The 19,764-nt window shown below is 35.4% G+C and overlaps 1 protein-coding gene across 5 annotated transcripts in view; it reads left to right on the top strand.

The window, feature by feature from the left end:
- The window catches only part of LOC112464817 (sodium/potassium/calcium exchanger Nckx30C), a 66,834-nt gene that overhangs the window by 1,970 nt on the left and 45,100 nt on the right, over window positions 1-19,764 (top strand). For 3 of the 5 annotated variants that reach the window (XM_025032045.1, XM_025032046.1, XM_025032044.1), the window contains exon 2: window positions 11,082-11,105. The exons of the other annotated variants lie outside the window; for them this stretch is intronic. In XM_025032045.1, coding sequence (XP_024887813.1) covers window positions 11,082-11,105 — 24 coding nt within the window. The remainder of the gene's footprint in view (window positions 1-11,081; window positions 11,106-19,764) is intronic. 5 annotated transcript variants of the gene reach the window in all.

Below are 19,764 nucleotides of genomic sequence, written 5' to 3'. Positions count from 1 at the left end.
CTTACCTCTCACATGTAGGCCAAGGGAGAGATATCGAGATATATCGATTGTTACGCTAACGGCCCCCTCAAAACACTTTCTTTTTCCTCGTTAGACTCGTAGGATTTTATATACGATTACAAGCGTAGGTCTTTCTATTTTACTTAATCCATTTTGCAAAGTGTATCTCATTTCCTCTATCTCCACGATCTAAACTATATATGTTTGACATTAAATAGCAGCGATACAGATGGTTCGTATTCAAATTATATAAGCGTTATGTAAGCAAAAGATTATATGCGCTTTGGAGAAATAAAGTTTACTCAAGACCAACTTCCAACTGGCTGGATTTCGATCATCTTTACGCGCGAGTCAGCGCGCGCTAGCTGACTAATGTTTATTCTGGTAATGGTGTCTCGTACAAAGAAGCGCGATTCATAAGCGGAGGAAGAGAGTCGTACTCAAGGTCGTCAGAGACGTCACGAGCACTGCGAGCTTCTCCACGTTGAAGTTTCTTTGACCTGTCGCGAAAGAGTGCCTTACCGCGGGGTGTACAAAGGCGAAACAATACGCGCCCCCGGACTTTATACAAATGTAGAAACTTTGCATTATGGGAAAACTAGCTGTTGTGACAACATTCAGTGCTAGCGTAATAACGCTATAACTCGCATAGTGCGGACGCCAACAGCGAGTGACAACGAGTTTTGTTATATTCCGAGTCGCCGGTTGCGTTATCAGTATCTCAGTATCAAACGCGTTTTTTTCCACTCATGCTTAATCTCGCAGGGTTATCAGCTATATAGTGATTGAAACTCAAACGTTGCATAATCTCCAATTTATGCTGCAGACGAGACTTTAGCCTATATCGGATCAGCGCAAGATGTTGTAAATTAATAGTTCTACGTTTTCGTAAGACTGGTCGGCGATCGATTTGCTCGCAAAACCCCGAATGATTGAGGACCTTTCAACCCAACGCTTCGTGGGCAGAGTGCGTTTTTGTGCCAATCGATTTTGAATCTTGCACGCGAAAAAGAAGAAGCAGGCTGCTGAGCGAAGAAAAAATTCGTTATGGGAAGGGCACGTGATAATGACGTGATAATGACGATCTCGAAAGAAGGCCATTTTTGGCATTAACGCGTGGAAAAGACGTGTTACACTTTAATTACATAAAAAAGATCATATAACAATTTTCTGAATACAGTGGATTGATAATCTAAAATACGTCTCGCGTAGCGGAGATCGAGGCAAAGTCGTCACTATTTTTTCGGTGCCGATTTTTAACAACAAAACAAATAATTTTAGTAAAATGTGGTATACCGTTGTAAAGAGTGAACCCTTGGCTACAAAATTTATGAGAACATTTTTGGTCTACGTCGTTTTGTTCAACTGGGTATAGAGTGAAAACGACAAAGGTGCAAAAATTAAAATGTCAAAATTGCCGGGACGGAGTCGTCACTTCATTCTCGGACTGAATTTTAAATGAAAAATCATAATTCCGATCATGAAAAATCATACGATACATTTTATTAATTATTTTTTAATAGAAAAGTGGAAACATTAATTAAAAACACGATGGCGGAAAATAATTACAAGAAAAGCGCACACACTTATGTGCCCTACGCTCGCACGAAATGCACTGTTTTTCGTCAGCTCTATTCTGTCATCTCTGAGCACACGCAGCACATATTATCCAAGTCCTCGTTGGGATCCGACCACTACTGCTTCTTTGACTTTGATTTTCGCCCGAAGCTTCCATGATATGGCTTGGTGACGACTTCGCCCCGGACACAGATTTTAAGTTTAATCGCTCATGAAATATTAGAAATCAACGAAAATAAAACATTTTTACTGGATTCGTGTTCATCATGCATTACTCTTCAGAATCATTTGTCTCGAGATTCGGAGAGAAAATAATATTTAAAATATTGAAAATTTTCGACCCGCAAAAAATTTTACTTTTGACCTCCGAGAAAACACGTTTGCCTTAATGAAAATCACAACATGGCATATAATCTCACTAAACTCCGTTGGTCACATGGGCATGGCACCATAAGTAGCGTTTACAATATTAATGACGAGTTCATACAACATACAAATTTTGAGATAATTGTAGCGACGACTCCGCTCCGATCTCCCCTATATATAAAATTGAAGGTTTTCTTGTTTTACGAATTGGAAAGATTGCATATATGAAGCTAATTTTAGATAAATTTTGAAAATTATTATGCGAAATTGTAAAGAGATCTCTGTCTTTGACATATTTATACGGTGTAAAATGAAACATTATGGATCTTTTTCTTCAAAGTTACAATAACAATTCAAGAGAAACTTTTCTTTTCACAATACTTTGAAAAATCTTTCTCGTATAATGATAATATGATAATATTTTTATGGTACACTTATATAATGTAGTACATTTAGATGAAAGAGTTAAATATGTTACAAAAACTAACGAAAGAAGTTTCGATTATATCAATACAAATTAAATACAAATGCTAGATATATAATTATATGCTAGAAAAGCAGGTGCGTAATTACAGCTAAAGTTATATTAGATTTTTGTTGCAAGTTTCCAACAAATTTCTGATATTTGTTTGATTTTGATTGATTTACGTCACACGAAAATAATGTTTCCTGCAGCCACATTAATTAACCTAATTATTTCTGTATACAAAAAGCGATATGTAATCATTATGTCACTTATGGTATTCTAACAACAACATATTCATATTTGCACATATATGTATAGTATACATATAAAAGACACGATACCCATTTAGAAGATGCGAACGAGATCAATCGTAATTGTTATTCCATATTCTAAAAGGTTCACGTTATTATGCTTTAAATGTTAAAACGCACGTGCCGCCTATATGATATATCGAATGCACACGTAACTTTCATTGATGCTGAAATAATGTTTTCTTTTGGAGTTTATAATATCTAATAAATAACAGAATAATTTTGAGAGATAATAATACACGATATATATGATAAAAATATATATAATGAATAATGGAGTAGCTTCGAAACATTCAAGTTAAATTTAAGATACCGAGAAAATGTCGCAATCCGGAAATACGTAATCCGCTTCTTCGAAATTGAGACGGAATCTGTTTTACCTTTATTCGTCTCTCTCCGGTGTCGTTACGCTGACATTCGGGGAGGCTTAACTGAAATTTTTCTTTTATTCCTGCAATGATTGTTTGTCACGGAAAATAAGATTACAAAACTTCGATGGAAGCGGTATTGGCGTGATATCGATTGACGGAGAGGGCCGTTTCTCCTTAATTTCATAGACTCGATTATTTTCGTTCCCAGTGTCGCTAATAATTCGAAGTACGGAAATGCGCTTCTGTCAATCACGCAGAATGCCGAGAGTGCGAAATATATCTCTCTTACTGACACTGACTGGTGATTATTAGAAAACCGCAGATCGCGCGATAACTGCATAATTGCATCCGACTGACAAGTGATTGAAGCATTCCCGAAATTGTCCGCGTTAAATTTATTGCGGTAGTGCGACCTGCTATTTAGACGGTTCCTAGACAATTACGGTGTGCGTATTAGAAAGTAATCTTGATATATCGTTATTAATTGATAATATTTTCCGTAAATTTTCCTAAATATATCATTAATTCTTTATAATATTAAACGGCGATATCACAGAGAATCGCATTATTAGTTCATAATTGCACTGTGTATTTATTTACACGTTAAATCGTAAAACTTTATACGACAGTTTGAATCGACGTGATCAAAATATCAATACTGATAAATATTACATGAGATAACGTTACACACAGTTTAATCACTGTCTCGCATTCTATACGCACATTACGGTTAACGCGGCGTTTAACACTTTGCGTGCAAAGTGTTACTATCTCGACTCGCTCAAAAGTTCTTTTTTTCCTGCCGTACGGTGAACGTGCGTCCGAGATTATAATTAGACTCTGATATCGTTGTGTCTATTAATATCAAGTGTATCAAACTAATTCTGCGTGTAATATCTGTATCATGTTTGCAATTAAATCGAGATCAGAGGATGCGATAAGAATGATGCCTATTGCCGTAGATCCATAATTACACAATAAATTTACAGCAACGTAGATTGTTTTTATAATGATCTCAATTGTCTTCAATGCACACGCGCGTAATCATTTCTACGAAACTGATGACAAAAGTACTGATATAAATGTAACCTTGACTCATCTCGCACAAAAAAGTCTCAACGACATGTCATCGGCTTTATTAAAACAGATACTGTCTAGTCAAGATAAAGTTGTACATGCGCAATCGTACCAGCTGCGCATATCCAATTGAACTTTTAAACTGGCCGTTATTAGTCTCTTATTGTTCTTTCTAACAGAGTAACGCCGTATGCGAAACTCGTGCGAAATATATACATACACGTACAAGAGAAAGAGAGGCGGCGGTTAGCAATAGAATGATTAAAAGCTTAATTAATATGGCCATCACGGGGCTGGGATACATTCAGAGTACTTAAAATTCCACGCGAAAGACCTTAAACACGAAATCCAATAACTTCGCCGGATGAGCGTCCGCTCGTCGCGACAACGGTCTTCCCGATGATTCCCTCCCGGTTTATCCAGCCCTTGAAAAAAAATAGAAGAAAACGCCTTTTCTTTTGACTTCTGAAATCTCACTCGGAGGAGTTACGGCATTGCAGTGCGCCGAGGCTCTCTCTCCACCCATCGTCAAATCGATTCGACAGAAGCTCTTCCGCACGCTTCCATCGTCTCGGCGAACGCCCGTGTTGCAACCGTCGCGCGTCGGTGTTTCAGTCCGCTTCGCCCTTTCTTCTCCCTGAGTTATAACGGCCGACGACGGGACGTATACATACACACGGGGGAGCATTACATAATGCGCTCCCGGTGGGTGGATGGGGAAAAAATTTACGAGCGAGATAGCACGAATTTAGTCATCAACTTGAGCGACCGCAGAAACCCTCAGATATTTTACGGCTCGTGTCTGATACGTCGAGCACGTTACGGGATTGTTATTAAGTTCGGGTGTAGATGTACAGTGAACGTTTCAAGAATCGCTTTAGCATCCATTAGAATGTGCTTTCTGAAGGCGCTATAAAAAAAAAACGTGTGTGTGTTTAAATATTCATATATTTTCATAATAAATATATTATACTACAGTAAATAAGTAAATGCGCGTCGAACAATAAACGATAATTAGCATTGAGCGTGTTTTTTAGATATTAAAAGATAAGCATGATTTGACTTAACGATGAAAATGTTAGAAATGATACTTTTTATATCACTTTCGATTATCAAGCATAAAAGATGCTCGAGTCAATTATAGGTCTCAATTAAAAGTTTTAAGAATACCTGTGTAAAAATTTGTTCATTTACAATTTTTTAAATATTTTATTCTCTTCTATTCTTTTTTTATAACGGATTTGAAATTATAATATTTTATGAATGAAAAGTTTATATCGATATTTTTTACCTTTTAAACATATAACGGAGTTATTAAAATATTCCACCGTGTTCTAGATATGATATTTTAATTTGAGAAATATTTATTTGTCTATTCAAAAAATATCGGTATGATTCTGCGCGAATAAAATCAATTATCGTTGAATTTAATCGAACACATTTAATAAAGTACATTGAAAATTTTAATTTTGGAAATTCACTTCTGGATTGCGTAGTGTAGCGTGTAGCGTGCAACGCTAAATCACGCGCTCTTTTTGCTTAATCGGTTATCACAGCGTAACAGATTACGAGTTTGTAAATATAGTAAATGAGCACATCGATTTAATTATTAACGCGTTATGCGCGCGCAACTGAGCGTAGCTTTTTTTACTGCCACATCTCTGCATCGCATCTCTATCTCGTTGCAAACAATTTTGCATTAAACAATCAGCAACGGTAATCGCTGCCAATGTGTCAATTATTTGCACACAAACACATTTAACGCCGAGCGCAAATTCTTGCCGAACGGCGTTTAACGGCGTACATATTTTTGCAGCTACAATTCTTGGTGCAAATACAAATACAAATGCAGCGTCCGCGCTCCAAGTATTAATACTACTGACGCTATCGCTCTGTGCCTTTGTATATATAGCGCATAATAATTAACAACCATATTGGTTTCTTGTAAAACCTCGACCTACTTTTCTGCCGAACACCGAGTACGTATCTCCTTTGTATACTGCCATCGAGCATATATTTCTTTAATCTTTTTTTAGTACAATGTCGCGCGTTCTCTCTCCCCGTTTCAAAGATTACTCAAACATCGTATAATCGTATACACACGTTTGCGTGTTTACTGTATAGAAAATGACTCTATTATTAAGAATAAGCCATTTCGTAAAGTGGAAAAAAAAGTATTTATTACGAAATTAAATTATTATTACTACAGAAGCTAATTCTATGGCAGTTGCTATATTTTATCGTGTACGCCAGATATAGTGTAGTTGCTTAATGGGTATTAAGCTTAATGAATATTTGAGGACTCGGATTATGAAACAATAGGCGGTATAACTGTAAGCCAGGAGTCTTATAGCTTGCCTTAATTAATATTTTGTGAAAACATTCGCGACACAGTTCTCATTAGTAATGGAGATAGCCTTCCGGATGGAATCACTGTCGAAATGTCGCGCAGTCCCCGTATCCCGTCTCAGTGATTTTTGGCCGTATATAATAAAGAAACAACGCGACGCGCGGCGGGAATTTTCACGGTGGAAATATGGAAATCGAGGGCGCGGCCTCGTCGCACGATGGCGCCGAGTAAATTGAACAATAATCCGCAGACTCGGCGGCCGCTGGGGGGTCAGCTGGTAATCGCGCTGGGGTAAGTGTCGCGCTAAGTGGAACGTGGCCGTAGCGAAATAATGGCGCGCGTTAAAAAAGTCACAAGTTCTCAGTCCAGTCGGGCGAACCAATATGCCTCGCGAGCTCCCTCGAACGCGGGCGGTTTCCCTCCTTTCCCTTTCTTAATATTTTTAACGTGCTAAATATTTACACGCGCGGGTCAGACACTTCTCAACGTTGAACTTTATAAGGCCAAAGTTGGGGCGAGATAATCTCACCGCGGATTTTAGTGGCGTGTGTAACGCCGGCCGGCAGCAGTCGTAGTATCACTAAACTTGTGTATCGCGATGTTAGACACGATATTAAATTTTATTAGATCTCTCTAAGAATGTCCAAGATAAATATTAAAATGCGCACGAAAATAATAAGAGCTTTATTCCGGTGGAATAAAAACTTCAGCAAGTTGATTAAAATACCACGACCACAGCTCGTGTAACCATCTTGACTTTAAGCACTTTGCGAACGCAAACACCCTCTCTCTCAGAAGTATAATACGCTCGGACTCTGAACCGCTTTGGAATGTTATTCTTCAAGTAAGCGCAGCATAGATATAGGTCGGCGCCTGATCGATGTGCCCGCGATCACAACCTCATAATTGCCGTCGTAAATCTTCCGTCATAATCTGCTCCTTTGTCTCGTAAAGAAGGAAAAAAAAGGGAAGAGAAAATATTCGTGCCACAATTGAGAATTAGACCGTCCTCGAGGGAGATTTCTCCTAGACTGAAAAAAAAAGAGTAAAAGTAAGTCTCTTAAAAAAGATAGAACGATAGACAATGAAAATTATCGGTGCGGACCGCGAACATGTTGTGTTAAATTGTACGGTAGTCCGCCGGTGGATTGCCGGTAATTGTTACAACTCGAGTATAGCTGAAACGCAATTTCACCCACCGCAAAGTGATGATTCTACTTCCGAAGTGACACATATGTGTGTACGTACGGCCTTCGCGAGGTATGATATGGGTCAATATCGCTCTCACGTACCTTTTTTTTACTTTCTATCGGGGAGTAACTTTGCGCAATGCGCTTAATCGTAATGATCTTTTAACGAGAGTCAGGATTTTAACAAGGTTAATCTCATTAAGAACTTATACGTAGTTATCCTCGTGTGCAGAACACGCTCGTGTCGCGATTGCAACATAAATGCTCATCACGTAAAGTTTTGCGTTTCTAACGTTTCAAATGGTCATTATATGACATATCTTTTACTATTTAATTCTTTAAATTATCAACTGAGGAAAATTAAGCAAATAACTTGCATATATTTAGGATATTTAATCAAATCATTCTTAGCGGTTAATATGTTCGCCCATCGCTTCTTTTATGGATATGCATTTACACGTGCTTTGAATGTGGAGAAATGAAGATATACTTCTCAACTTACACCAAGCAAGCTTAAAAATGGCACATTAATCTTAGCATGCATTTTCTATGAATGTCACATATGTTTAACTATAAGGATTCAGACACCGTTTCAGTTTGCCGAGGGGATTTTATTTATTCACTCACCCTCGAATGTATTAATTAAATTACAAAATGCTCGCTCAAAATTTTATTGAGTCTATGTGGAACGAATAATAATGTGTAATCATGATTTTCATTTAATCGTCGATTTTCTTTGCGTGATTTCGAGAGAAGGATAAATCGGTCAAAGAAATTTTATCGATTCTTCCTAGTCTATCGTTGTCTCTGTTCTTCGTATTTTTCACGCCGATGACCATATCGATCTTACGAAGGGATTCTAATCCAGCCGTTCGTTTTACTCGAGATTATCCTCAAGATCGGAACGCTTAAAGAACGCCATAAATTAATCAGATGGAATTATCGTTCTGCAACATTCGCGTTATATATCTCTTTTTCGTTTGTCGACGGCGACAGTGAAAGCCAAACGATTACTCGCCTAAATAGGCCCGAAAGAATATGCGAGTACCGATCTCTGTCATTTCCGACATTTTTATTCCTTTATTATTCCTTTATGCTTTTTCTACGCGTCTATCTTTTTATTCACGGGCAGTTCTCAGCGGCGCATTATACTACAACTCATCGTGGCCTGTCGTTACGGAATACTGCAATACGCTTTGATGTTTCTGCATTAAATTGTGTTGTTAAACTAGTTTGTTCTCGCTCGAGTTATTTTAGATTACGTCCTCGTAAAATGTCGCTCCGCGCGCATTACCACAACAATCGGTATCGCTACAACTTTGGTGTTTCCTAATTAAATATATTAGATCGTTCAATCTTGTCGCGCTGGCAAACGGCAGGAAGCTCGTTGGTGAATGAACGCCCATTATAATACGTAGGTACCAAGGAGGACAGAATTTAATGCAGTTTGACTTCTCACAAAAGACAGCGTACCGCTCATCGCTCTATTCTCATAGGCATCCCGTTAATTACGAAGCGCGTTTGCAGTCATCTTTATGAATATTGGCTAAGTTTCGCCGGGATTAATATCGTCATTATTATATTGCTTATTGCAGCGACGATTCGTGAATTATTTACGCGCTAGTAACACCACTTGATAATCTTCGAGATAAATCTCTCGCGTATTCTCAACAATAGTAAAAATATTTGAAATGTAAATAATTGAAATTTTGATGAAAAGAAATTGGTTTTTCTTATTGCTTAAAGTCAGATATCAGAGTTAGTAATATTAGATACGCGTATTAGAAGTGTAAAGGAGTATTTAATAATTAATTAAAATAATATGAGATAGAAGCTGTTTGTCAGAAATAATCATTTTATTGTAATGCAATTTAATGCAGATCTGCGGATAAAAAATTAATATTTTATTTGCATATTTCTCGACAATGGAAATAGCGAGTTTATACAACATGATTATATACCAGTCGAAATAAATGTCAATGTTGAGTGTTAATTCGCATGTAATCCGTCCTTCGCATCGTTTAAGTGGTTTAAGAGTGATATCGCTTTATTCCTGATAATGGATAATGTGTGACGTTCGCGGTTTACCACTTCCATTTAAATTTCTTTTTCAATATCCCAAAGTGACGGTAACTTGTCTCGAAGTCATTATGCGTTCATGCCCGCGTGAAATTCATCTTGCAAGGCAAGTGCTTTAATTAAATGTCAATCCAATGTTTTCTTGCATCATTTGACGTCGATCAGCATCGCTTTGCGTCTCGGGCTGCAATTAAAGACGTGTTTCAGATCAAGCGCGTACTTTGCACTTTTTGAAAAAGCGTATACTTTTATTTTTTATATCGTATATATACACATATCATATGCATGTCACACAGCTTTCCCACTCGTGATAAATGCTACTTTCGATTTTTTTTCTTCCGCGCAAAAAACATCAAATCTCGAAACGAATTACGGCGTGCCTGTGACAGCATCACGGTGCTTACGCGAACAAATATTTTTACGTAACGTGCAAACTATGCAAGCATATACACGTACACACCCACGCGACGCGACGCTTTCACGAGTCAGCGCAAATAAAACGAAGTCGTGCGAGTTGGATGATAAAGACTCGGCTTTATCAAAGGCTACGTATTGCAGCTGCAATCATAAGTCCATGATAGCGGCTTTGAATTTCATCGACGCTATTCATTTTAATCGTTATAGGATTGATACTTTTAGCGCTGCGTTTATAAAAAAAATAGATTTGCAAAAAATATATGCTCCTAAAAAAATAATTCTCTGCAATTTTAAATATAAAAAGCTAAGGTTTCTTCTTTTTCCTTCCACATAAATGCCGACTGATCGAATGTAATGCGCTTTAAAAGATATGGTTAGACCTAAAGCAATGAGATAAAGATCGGCTAAGTCGCGTTTAATGAATTTAATCGTTAGGAATAAAATTTGTTTATCGAATTATTACCATTTCACATTGTTCAGAACATCAACAGCAATATACACGACATACGTACTTTATTGACACGAAAAATTTGCGCATTATATAAGCTTGCAACGTGCAGTGAGGGAAGAATAACACTTGGAAAAATATATAATTGAGACAGCCGAAGTCACGAAATCTCTCATTATCTCAGAATCATTACTACAACTGCATCTTCTATAGTTCGAAACTTTCGAGATGTGCCGTAACTGCAGTGACTGCTGGCTTCTACGATTTTCACATATTTTTCTCAGTGTTGTCTGTGTACCAGTCAATGTTTAAGCTTTCGTAAGCACCGCATCACTGTTGAACTGTTTGTTAATGTTATCATGAGCCAGCTAAGAAACATGAACTGATTGTCGTTATTGTGATTGTAACTGAATGTTTCTTGCTTGCAGCACCAGAGCGCCGCCCAGGCATTGGTGAGTCGCATGGTCTCTTTCTTTTCTTCCTCTGTCTCCGATTTTTTACATGCATATTTTATGTACATCTTTCTGTCACTCCGTTTTAAGTTGCTGTCACTAATAACCTTTCTCGTGGTGCGTTAAAATTGAAGCACGTAATTGTGTTTTGTAAGTATTAATTTTTATTATATACAGGGTGTCCGGTAATAATCACCGAACCTCTTGTATGCAAGTAGAGTGAGTTAAACCGAGTAGAAAAGTCTTCTACCATTTTGCGAAATTCGCAATACTTGCTGAGAAATCAATTGAAAAAAATCTCAAATATTGCGAATAGAAGATTTTTCTACTCGGGGGGTTTAACTCACTCTACTTGTATACAAGAGGTTCGGCGATTATTATCTGATAACCCTATACATATAATAAATGTGTTGATTAAGCCACGAGAAAAGGTTGAATAAATCAACGATTCTCCTTATTATAAATCAAAACTGCATCATGATATAGATGTGTAGAAACTTACACCACCTTCTTATTTATAAAATGTTCTCTATATACAGCGTTTTTCAAAATTCTACACGTAAACTAGAATATATAGCAACTTAATTTAAGTTACGTAAATAACTTAAGACTTATAAATTAATTGGACAACTCAACAATATAATTATTGAAATAAATCTTAGTTATTTAGTTATAGTATCTATTGTTCTTTATAATAAAATAACACACATTACACATTACTTAAATTTTATAATTAATGTTATATTACAAAAAGAATAGCGTCCTCGGATGAATAAGGTAAGCTGGATCAAGAAACCGGGAAGTTAGAAACTGAACCTTTAAAGTTTGCGAAAGCGCAACGATTTTTACGCGACGCTCGTAAACCAACTTTTAACAAATTCTATCAAGATTGAGCTTTCTAAACTCGCTTTATAGTCTCGCTCTTCAAAGACATCCTAAATATCTGAAATCTATTTTATATTAATAATTCCCGCAATCCAATGGTTTATTTTATAACATGGGACAACTTTTATTATATTTGATAAAGTTTTAAATTTCTAGTATATATATATAACGCTATATTACCTACAATTAATTACAATCAAGGCAAAGGCATGCAATATTTCCTTCCTTTTTATTCTTCCAATTAAATTCTCGACAGATATAACGAACAAGAGTAGTAAAATTGATTGTAAAATTCATGAAGTTTAATTGAGACGAAGTTACACATAATTACATTTATACATACGATCACGTGCCTGAGCTTAATCAATACAATGTTTAACTTATTGAATCACATTCGAACCGGAGAGAGATCGCGGTGTTGCACAAAAATAACTCATCACTGTATTTCAATGAACAATCAGCGAGATTGTTTCGCGTGGTCGATGAAAGCTCGCGCCGCGCCGCGCCGCGCGCCGGTCGGTCCGATACGAGGTAGAAACGGAACGACGCACAGTGGGCCAAAACGGCAATCTAGCTGGACAAAAGTCGATTTTCGAAGATTAATATTTCTTAAAATAAACGATTATATTTTTAAGAAAGATATCTGATAGTTTATTTTTTACAAAATATTTACCATTTATACTTGTAGTTGTGTTATAACAATCATTTGAATACGTCGTATAAATGTCATCTCGCAAAACGTTAAATCATTACTTTAGCAGCGCTTGAGAAAGAAAGAAGTATTCTGCTTATATTGAAGAATATTAAAACTTCAAATTAGATAAATATAGAGAAAGGTATATATTTTTAAATTTTATTAACAAATTTTAATAATAGTTTTTTAATAATAGCGGTATTTTAAGTCAAACATTGCCGATTTTTAATTATAAAATTTTCAAAGTATGAAACTTAGAAAGGTCTACAAAAAAAAACGCTGTGGATTGCTGCCGTCATTTTACCAGCATATTATTCCTTAGACATTTCTGAGTTTTATCCTTGAAAACTAGCTGCCACTAAGTGCCGCTCTCATAGATACAGCGTTTTTTAGAACTCGCAACTCGTCCGTTTGCGTAAAGATACACGAGACGGTCTCGCGCTGCGCGTGTACTTGGCGAGACTACCGTGTCTCTTGATATTGACATCTATCTATGGTTATCTATAATTGCTGCAACGGTGTACGATAAACAATATTAACAATAACAACGATGACACTAATTCGCAAGTGATAAACGGACATAAAAGTCATGTGAAAGAGAAAGGTAATAAATAAAAGTTATAATAAAGAAATATGGAAATAAATAAATTGTGAGAAAAATAAAGACATAAAAAAGTGAAATGAATAAGGCATGTCGAAATAAATAAAATGTAAAATAAATAACTATAGATAACCATAGATAGATGTCAATATCAAGAGACACGGTAGTCTCGCCAAGTACACGCGCAGCGCGAGACCGTCTCGTGTATCTTTACGCAAACGGACGAGTTGCGAGTTCTAAAAAACGCTGTATCTATGAGAGCGGCACTTAGTGGCAGCTAGTTCTCAAAAATAAAACTCAGAAATGTCTAAGGAATAATATGCTGGTAAAATGACGGCAGCAATCCGCAGCGTTTTTTTTGTAGATCTTTTTAAGTTTCGTACTTTGAAAATTTTATAATTAAAAATCGGCAATGTTTGACTTAAAATACCGCTATTATTAAAAAACTATTATTAAAATTTGTTAATAAAATTTAAAAATATATACCTTTCTCTATATTTATCTAATTTGAAGTTTTAATATTCTTCAATATAAGCAGAATACTTCTTTCTTTCTCAAGCGCTGCTAAGGTAATGATTTAACGTTTTGCGAGATGACATTTATAGGACGTATTCAAATGATTGTTATAACACAACTACAAGTGTAAATGGTAAATATTTTGTAGAAAATGAACTATCAGATATCTTTCTTAAAAATATAATCGTTTATTTTAAGAAATATTAATCTTCAAAAATCGACTTTTGTCCAGCTAGATTGCCGTTTTGGCCCACTGTGCGACGGTCGGATGCACGTGAATATAAACCCGTCTACGGCTTCGATGACCTCGTCTTGCTTTGATAAATCCCTCGACGATATCGGTGCCGATTTTCCGAAGCGTCTCCGAATTGCGATTTACACGAGGAAAACGCATCCAACCACAAGCGGCGCGCTTATTCTTGCGTGCGCCACCGATGTCAGACGATTCGTTGCGCACCATAGGACGCTTGCTGTCAACGGCACTTCGTTGCTCGCCGTAGTACGAAATAATTTACTCCTGATGGACGGCGCGGAAAATCCAATCGCTCGGATAATTGAATTGTCGGGCCGATCGGAGAGAATCTCCTGCAACCTTTCGCAAGATCGAGCTTCACTCTTTTTTTGCTGGTGCGCGCATCATCGTCCGGACGGCTCCGGCCAGCCGTTCCTTAAAACGAGACTTCCGCGGTAGAATTTCCGCCTGACGAATCTCGATATATGACAGACACATGTCACCGAGAATTCACAAAAGATACGAGGTCGTTTTGCCTTGAACTTTTCTCCCTTTGAATTTTATTAGGCCAATGTGCCCGAGTTTTTAGAATGAGATCACACGTTATTTATGGAAGCTCGTTTAACGATTAAACGTGAATCCTCATCCAGCCGCTTTAGGTTGGAAGATAGCATTGGAAGTTGTTGAGAGAATGATAATTGTAATTGTAACTCTACAGAAATCGTATCGTTACGCGCACTATAATTTGAAAAAAACATTTCTACCTATGTTTCACATTCATAACATTGCAAATCCAACTGATGTTATTTTTACACGCATAAACGTCTAAAAATGATACATTAGATTAAAGCTCTTTTTACATATTTCTTTATGTGTTAAATTACATCATTTAACACGTTTAATCGTATAAATTAAAAGTTAATACGTTAAATGACGTGATTTGAAACGGTAAAAAATGTGTAAGTAGAGCTTCATCTAAAATAACACACTTGTAGTGAAACTTCATAAATATAAAAGCGTCGTGTGATATAACGTAACAACTGCAACGTGATACAAAAGTTTTCAATTATTAAAAAAAATGGAGCGATAATGCGAAACGCGAAGGATAGAATTTGTCGAAGATATCGTCGTTTATTGTCCATTATCCAGAATCCTGTTCGGCAAAGCGCGTGCAAAACGATTTCATACGGAAGCACAAACTGGGTCGGAAGTATTGTAAAAGTTGTGTAATTGCGACTCGGTTGGGATAACCGATTCGAAGGGAGAGACTTCGGCGAGACTCTCCAGCTAGTTTTGCGCGCTAGAGCAGCCATAGAGTCGCAAACTTCTTCCAAACTGAGGCTTTCCAAGACTCTTTCCAATCCGAAATAACATCCGCTGGTCACATCGGTGTGTAACACGTATCACCACGCCCATTATATTTTGCACGCCCGTGATCGAATGTTTGGCGTATAGATAACGTTTTGCAAAAACCATCGCAATACCAGGCATCCGCATTCTTCGAATATTCGCGCGTTATATATGCATCATGATATCCTGAATGTACTTCTCTCTATCTTTTCTTTTCGTACCTTTTAATTAAAATATAAACGCATCTTATGGCACATAATTGGCGTGTTTCAGAGCTCATCAATTTTTGAGAAGACAAGTGAATTTCACTGCCTCTTTGCTGCTTTTGCTTCTGTTTCATCCTCTCGCTATGCACTTGCGCCATGAAAAACTTATCTCGACAATAGCACATTTTCTCAAAATATCAGCTAAAATGTTGAGGTGATTGGATAAATAATATTGTGTAATTTTACTTCTTATTTGTCTTTGAAGGAAAAAGAAAATTATAACACGTATCTCAAGTTTGTTTCAATACATGTAACAGTTATCATGGAGATCATTTTGGCACATTGTCTATTAACGCTTAACAATTATATAAATAATTTTATTTATTTATTTTATTTATTATTTATTGATATTAATACTTTCACAAAGGATGAAAGAAATCATGACATTCTCGTTTCAAAGTTTGCGCCAATACACAAAAAATTACCTTTTTTATATTTACTGGTTATGAATAAAAATTACGCGAAATTTATTTTATGGGCGTTGAACATATTACATTGTTTGCGTGTACGTATCTATCTTTCAATTCTCAATAGATATTTTAATTTATAATAAATTTATAATTTACGCAATATCTAATATGTATATGCATAACAAGCTAAAAACACAAAACTAGTTGGACAGTGAAAAATTAATATTAGCTAACCTACGAAAATTAATAACAGAAGCATGATTGGCACATGCATATTATATTGCATATTATATGTAAAAATTATTCCAAAATTAATAAAAATATATGGTATCTATTGTAAATATTGCATAATTTAATGAGAAATTTTGACTGATTATATCATTAAAAATGTATTGAACTTTTGTTACCGTATTGTATTACTAAGTGTATATTTTTCTTTCCATTTTCTCACTGATTTTTTATCAAGAAATATTGAATAACAGCGTGTTGAAAACGTCGCGTGGATCACGCGAATATCGTAATTTATTTGATCACAAAGCAACGAGAATAATACCATTCACTACTCTAAACGTCGAATTTAACGCCCAGCCCGTTTAATTAAAATTTAAAACACCTTTCTATGCGTTTTGATTGCACATGCAAATTATGTTATCGCGCGCGCAGGTTGCTGTCAACATATTTTGCCTGTGTATATTATTATTTCAAAACTATGCTGCACATACGTTACACATACTTCTTTGCAAGGCTCATTATGTATCAACTTTAATGTCATTCATATTAATCCGAATTAAATCGCTAACAGCAATCTATCGCGGTAATTATATTTACTTTTCCAATGACAATCGAGTATTATTATACCGTGTATATCCTTATCGGACAAACATAACGGAGAACAAAGATTGCTGATTCGCGGAAAGTGTTCCTGATCAAATAAAAGATAGTTCTCTGATTTACATTGAGCATGCAGGTGAATACTTCAGCTTTGCTACCTAAGTTAACTTAAAATTAACAGAGCTTAATATGCGAGCAGCCTCATTATTTGGCCATGTGTAATTTTATTAATTATTTATCTTTCGACACGCAGATTTCTCTCTCTCTCTCTCTCTCTCTCTCTCTCTGTTGAATATTTTTATTTTAGCTCATTGCTCCGCAATTACAACTACCTTTTATCCTAACTACGTGAAGCACACATAAATAGGTTAATAATAAAACTCGACTCGACAACACTTACGCTTGCGTATCTCAACTATGCGCAACAGCAAAAATAGAATTTATTGCGACATTTATAACTTTGCTTTTAGGGATACTGTCACCAATGACATTCTAGATTTAAACGACGCTAGAAGTATAGTGTGACGCAAATGGAATTTTAAACTGCAATTCTGTGGTATAAGATATTGACTATAATGTCATGCACGTGTAATGTGATACTTGTATATTTTTGTCGCTTATTGATGTGTACAAAGTATGTGAGAAGACCATATTTTATATATATATATATATATATATATATATATATATATATACACAACTTTAGCTTTAAACAATATTCCTAAAAAATATCTCTTTTGCTTGTTCCTGACCATCGATTTATTATGGTTAAATTAGTGTAATGCAATTTGGTCATTGCAAACACGAGTGTGATAATCCTTCGCGTTTCCACCACAGATTGTAGTCATTGTTATATAGTTAAATAGTTCACTTATACATTTATGAACCGTTCGATATATACATATAGGTATGTTATATGTATTTACGCAAATTCTGGGCGCTTTAATATTAACTACTGGTTCAAAGTGAACTTTCCAATTCAGCATCCAGTCAAGTTAATCTCTCTGTTGTTACATCATAAAAAGAATAATAATCGTCTAATGCATTTTACCCATGATAATGCAATTGCATCAATTATTACTTGAGTTCGTCCGTTATACGAAATACATACGTTATTGTATAAGTTGTCACGCAGCAGATTTAATTAAAATATGCTTTAATCACGACTTTGTTTGATAACTAATCGTGTGTGCTGCTTTAAATTTTATGATAAAATTATTAATGCTAATCTAAATTCATTTATTCAATGAGGTTTTTTATAATGCACATTGATATGTGTCATCACATTGCGTATTTATTCTTTAAAAAGGAGAAATTAAAGGACTATATTCGTGCTTGTAACATATTAAATCGACATCTGTCTTTAAAAATTTATTTTGTTTTTTGATTTAAATGATTTAATGAAGATAATAAGATAAAAATCATTCGTGTTTTGTTCTCCTCTCGTTCTCGTAAGATATCTTACGATCTTGATCTTACTACAAAATGGGAATGTAAGACGCATATATATCAGCATTACGTCGCACATTAACTTAAAATAAAAAATGTAACATATTTCTAAATATATTTAATTTGTTTAATAGCCTATCGTAAATAAATGTGCTCTTTTTACAAGAATTTCTTATTTTATTGTCTGCGAAATAAATTGTTCTAAGTTTAGTAAATGAATGGAAGGGTAAAAATTACATTTCTCAAACGTGCAAAGAAAATGTCTCAAGTATAACAAAAGTATTTTTGCATGTACCGTAATAATAAATGTAATCTGGTATAATTTCAGAATCATAGAGAACTATGAAAACGTTGCGCATGAGTAAATTATGCTCATTATTTATTCACGCTGGTTTCAAAAATATTTTGATACGATATACCTTGTTACAGAAAACTGTTTGATTTCTTTATTTTTAGTTTATTTTAAGCATCATTCATTTAACCTTTATAAACATTTATATATAAACGTTGTGAGAGATAAAATATATAAATGCGAAATAATATCATTGTTGTATGTTACAGTACTAATCTTATCATCTATAATTAAAAGGACGATATTTCCACTTCATAAGATATCTGAGACTTTAATTCATTGACCAAATTAAATCAGCAGCATTGACGAACCAACGGGAACGAATCCAATTTCAGTAAAAAGAAATTCCGAGAGATATCACGTAGAAGAGAGAGAGAGAGAGAGAGAGAGAGAGAGAGAGAGAGAGAGAGAGAAAGCTCTCCGTGACATTTCCCAGAATAAATACACCGGATACAAACAAATTGTCCTCGACATCGTACATTTTTTTACGCGCACCGGGTTTCTTTCCATTTCGGGAAATGGTTTTTCAGATTTTTTCCCTCAGATATATTATCTTTACGAATGAGCGTTGTATACATTCGCGATCTTTCAAACTCCTCTTTTACGAGCGCCCTTAATAAACTTATGACCCGCGCGCTTTTATCGCTGACTTCACGTTAATGTGAATATCCTGGGGGCAGTAAGTGGGGCGTAAAATTTCCGCAATCACCGTTCCCATCTTCATTGTTCCAATATTGAATTATATACAAAGAAAAAACGCTTATAGCATAATATAATATTAATACAAATATGAACAATAATTTATAGTGACTAAGGATCGCATGAATTCATTTAGAAGTTGATAATTCTAATAAAAACATTATATTTGTTTCAAAATCAATATGAAAGGCAATTAGCAATACTATTTTACTGAAAATATATATTTGACAATTCTCATTATTTGTTGAGATTGTAGATTTAAACGCTATATGTTAATTGAACGTTATATATTTTAATATCATATTATGTGGATCAATTTTTTGCAGTATAACACACAATGTACTGCATTATAATATTATTTTCAATATCCTTAG

Source organism: Temnothorax curvispinosus, unplaced genomic scaffold (assembly GCF_003070985.1).
Source record: "Temnothorax curvispinosus isolate PA1 unplaced genomic scaffold, ASM307098v1 QBEX01014594.1, whole genome shotgun sequence".
Taxonomy (NCBI): domain Eukaryota; kingdom Metazoa; phylum Arthropoda; class Insecta; order Hymenoptera; family Formicidae; genus Temnothorax; species Temnothorax curvispinosus.
Note: the sequence above shows the minus strand (reverse complement) of the source record. Positions and strands in the feature narration are given on the sequence as shown.